The sequence below is a fragment of the Suricata suricatta genome, chromosome 12 (genome assembly GCF_006229205.1).
Source record: "Suricata suricatta isolate VVHF042 chromosome 12, meerkat_22Aug2017_6uvM2_HiC, whole genome shotgun sequence".
NCBI classification, from domain to species: Eukaryota; Metazoa; Chordata; class Mammalia; order Carnivora; family Herpestidae; genus Suricata; species Suricata suricatta.
In genome coordinates, this window is record NC_043711.1 from 4,898,707 (window position 1) to 4,902,816 (window position 4,110).

At 48.1% G+C, this 4,110-nt stretch overlaps 1 protein-coding gene across 1 annotated transcript; it reads right to left on the reverse strand.

Moving 5' to 3' along the window:
* Window positions 1-761: 761 nt before the first annotated feature.
* LOC115273445 (olfactory receptor 2Z1) lies at window positions 762-1,706 on the reverse strand. Its single transcript, XM_029916488.1, has one exon. It carries the CDS (start codon window positions 1,704-1,706, stop codon window positions 762-764), a length of 945 nt encoding a protein of 314 aa, XP_029772348.1.
* Window positions 1,707-4,110: the final 2,404 nt, after the last annotated feature.

Here is a 4,110-nt window from a genome sequence, read left to right on the forward strand (position 1 = left end):
TGTTTATTGACAAAATACCCAGACCCTGGTCAATAGCGAACATCTTCATAAGACTCAAAATTAGTAAATATTTTATAAATACTGTTAAATTTTACCTCCCCCTTCTCATTCAAAGAAGTAACTCATATTTTCAAGAATCTGGTGGTCTTCCAGATACTGTCTGGCCCAACCACCATCCCAGCACACATGCGCACATGCACACACACACCAAACCTATAAAAATGAGGAGGTCACTGCTTAGTAGTCACACAGTGTTTTGGGGGCTGTCTTCCACCTCAGAGAACCATGGGTTCAAGTCACAGCTCTACCACTTTCTGAAAGTGTGACCATCTGTAAGTTATTTTCCCTTTTGAGTCTTGTTTCTCTCTTACACATAAACATCGTGAAATCCCTACATTTCAAAAGCCGTCGTAAGGACAGGATAACATTGGTTTAGCAGGCAAAATGATCATCAAGTGCTCACTATTACTAGTATAATTATCCATAGGGAGGTCTCAACTTTACAAAGCAGGGTCCTCCATTCATGTAAATAGTACTAAAGAATAGAGAAAGAATGTACTAGTGATTGGACTGTTACCCTTGCTTTCCACAAGTCCATGGAAGAAAACATGAACCCAACTAGTCATACGATGGGAAGAAGCTGGACAGACACTTAGCCTTGAATATAAGGCCATAGCAGCTGCACCACAAATCGGTGCTTTAGGGAAATGGGGGTGGGGGGGAGAGAAGCACTGGGATCACACCAGCAACCCCCTGGGTGGTCATCCCTTTGGCCTGAGCCCAGCTCTGCTGAGCATTTTGACCATAGCCATCCGCACCTCCCGATTCCTCAGACTGTAGATAAGGGGGTTGAGTGTGGGAGTCACAAGGCTGTAGAAAAGGGAGACCACGTTGTCCTGCTGTGGGCTGTGGTAGGCACCCGGCACCATGTACATGAACACAGCAGCGCCATAAAAGAGTCCCACTACCGTTATGTGCGAGGAGCAGGTGGTGAAGGCTTTGTTCCTGGCCTCCTCAGAGCGCATGCGTAGAACGGCCCCCAACACGTGGCCATAGGAAATGGCAATGAGGGAAAGGGGAAGAACAAGGATCAGCACCCCAGAGGTGGACAGCGCCAACTCGTAGGCAGAGGTGTCCGCACAGGACAGCTTCAGCAGGGCTGGCACCTCGCAGAAGAAGTGGTCCACGATGCGGGAGGCACAGTAGGGGAAGTGCAGAGTGATGGAGGTCTGGATGGAGGCGTTGAGCACACCTGCCAGCCAGGAGGAGCCCACCATGAGCAGGCACACCTGACGCCTCATGAGCACGGGATACTGCAGAGGGTGACACACAGCAACATAGCGGTCATAGGACATGAGGGCCAACAGGATGCCCTCGGCCACGCCCATCAGGGTCAGGAAGAATATCTGAGCTGCACAACCCCCAAAGGAGATGGAACCTTCTCCCTGCAGGAAGTGGGACGCCATCTTGGGGATGGTGACCAGCGGAAAGCCAACATCAAACACAGAGAGCTGACTGAGAAGAAAGTACATGGGTGTGTGGAGCCGGGAGTCCATGCGGATCAGGAAGAGCAGAATGGTATTTCCCAGGAGGCCCGTGGTAAACGTGGCAGCCACCAAGGAGAACAGTAGCTGACGTGACCCTGAGTGACTGAAGAGTCCCACCAGAATGAAGTCAGAGGTCACTGACTGATTCACATCCCCCATGTTTTACACAACATACTTTTGTTGCAGGAAGGATATCGATGGCAAGAAACCCGAGTGGGGATGACAAGCAAGTTTCCACCCACATGCCAACTGCCACCGACTGGTAGTGGCTGCCTGGAGAAGGGTGATGAGGTTGCAGCTTGAATCAGCAGTTGGAAACGCCATAATCAATTGGTGCTGTCTGTTACAGGCATGGGATGGGAGAACAACAACTTGCACCTCTGAACAAGACACGTGGCCACACCCTAGTGAAGAGCAGCTCACCGACTCTTGAGGTCCAAACACTGAAGTCCAAGTCAAAGACAGTAACTCAGCTCCAGTAGAATGTTTCAGTACCTCTCCTTCCAATGGTCCTGGGGCCAAAGCAGAGGTGAGATTCCAAAAAGGCTGGGAAGCGCAACAGAGGATGATGGAGCCGAAGCAATAAACCAAGGAATAAGACAGAGAAAGGCGTAGGTCCGAGAGCCTGGATGAGAACATGGAGGAAAGAAAATCAATAAGGAGTCTGCATTGGGTCATGAATTGGGTCATGAAGGTATGAATCTACGGAAAGCGTGAGCCACAGAGGGTGGCTCTGGGCGAGAGCAGGTTGGGAATCAAACCACCTGAGGTTGGGTGGGGAGAGAAGCTGTCAGTCAGCTCAGCTATGATTGGTGATTTTGTTCCATTGGATGAAGAGTAGTGACCTGTGGGCAGTCTGACTCAATCTCAAGGTTCCAGGCCTAGAAGATTGTCTCTAATAAATATCACCTGGACGAATAGGTGGCCAAGAAAGATGACCACAGACCAGAGGGAGCTACACACTTATATTGGGAATACGTAGTTCCCTGGCAACCTCCAAGCCTCCAGGCAAACCAAGCTTGCCCCGGGATCCCATGCACCACCCACAGCTCCCTCAGTGGACAGTGCGAGACCAAAAGCATGTCTGTTCCCAACTGCAGGCAGCTAGAGAATCAGCAAGGTTGGCCATTTAAGAGCAAGAGGATTTTATTGAGGGCCTCACTGGAGTTCTTTTTCCTAAGGCTGCGATTCTCACTCAGAAGGCTTTAAATGCTCTTTAATTATCCACCATCCTGATTTTTCCCTTCACATCCAAGCTCCCAACCTACCATTCACCCCTGCATTCAATAAAATTAGCCATAAGCTAAACTGGGTATAAGCTATTCGGAGGTGAATCACCTTAGGCAAGGTCCCTCTACCTGCACCCCACATTCTCCATCAGGATACTGATGACAAACAAGGAAATAAATGGACAAGATCTTTGTGACAGAGGGCAAGTACAGTGAGGGAAGTGAATAGGATGTTCTGTAGGAAATGGCTGCAAACACAACAGGGCATATTCAGAGAAGCCTCTTGGGACAGATGCCCTGAGTAGCTGAAGCGCTTCTGTGAGAGGGATGCTGTGTAAGGGAACCAACTGCTTCCTGCTACCAGGAGGTGAAGGTTAGTGAAGCCAGCTGGGGGCTCCACCCTAACAAAGAACTTTCAAACAGTGAAATCCAGCCAAAAACAGAATGGGCTGCCTCTTTGGCAGCATTTTCCAAAGTCAGTCAGTAATGTTAAGAAGTAAGGTAATAGTCTTGTGGTTACAGAAGTTAGAGTTTCAGAGAGAAAGTGTGCATTGATCAAATCATTTCAGAGTAGTCTAATCAACAACATAATGGAGACACATGCATGAAGCTATGGGTACCCTGGGGGATGAAACTCTGCCTGGGGTGGGGACTGAGAGAACTTCTCAGAGGAGGCACTGGAGCTGGGTTTTGAAGATCAGGTAGGAGTTTTACAAGTTTTACAGGCAGCCAGAGGAAGGAAAGCTGTTCCAGGCAGAAGACAGAGTACATGGGATTGGTGCTTGGGAGAGTGTAACCAAGGGTCAGGTTAAAATGAGCTTGGAGGGGCGCCTGGGTGGCTCAGTCAGTTAAGCGTCCAACTTCAGCTCTGGTCATGATCTCATGGTTCGTGGGTTCAAGCCCCGCATCAGGCTCTGTGCTGACAGCTCAGAGCCTGGAGCCTGCTTCAGATTCTGTGTGTCTCTCTCTCTGACCCTCCCCTACTCATGCTCTGTTTCTCTCTGTCTCAATAATAAATAAACATTAAAAACAAAATTTTTAAATGAGCTTGGATCCCAGCTCAACTAGTTTGTAGCAGCACAACCTTGGGTAGCTACGTAACTTCAGTTTCTTCATCCATAAAATGGGTGGCAGTAATCTATGTTAAGGCACATTTGTGAAGATTAAATTAAAGGATGAATGTTCAGAGCTTTGTGCATGACATGGGTCAAGTGCTCGATAGATGTATATATATTGGTATCATTTATATAAATGTAATTACACATCATATCTATAAATTGTCTGATTGTTATAGAATTATTACTAACTCTCTAGAGAGGAAGTTCATTAGAGAC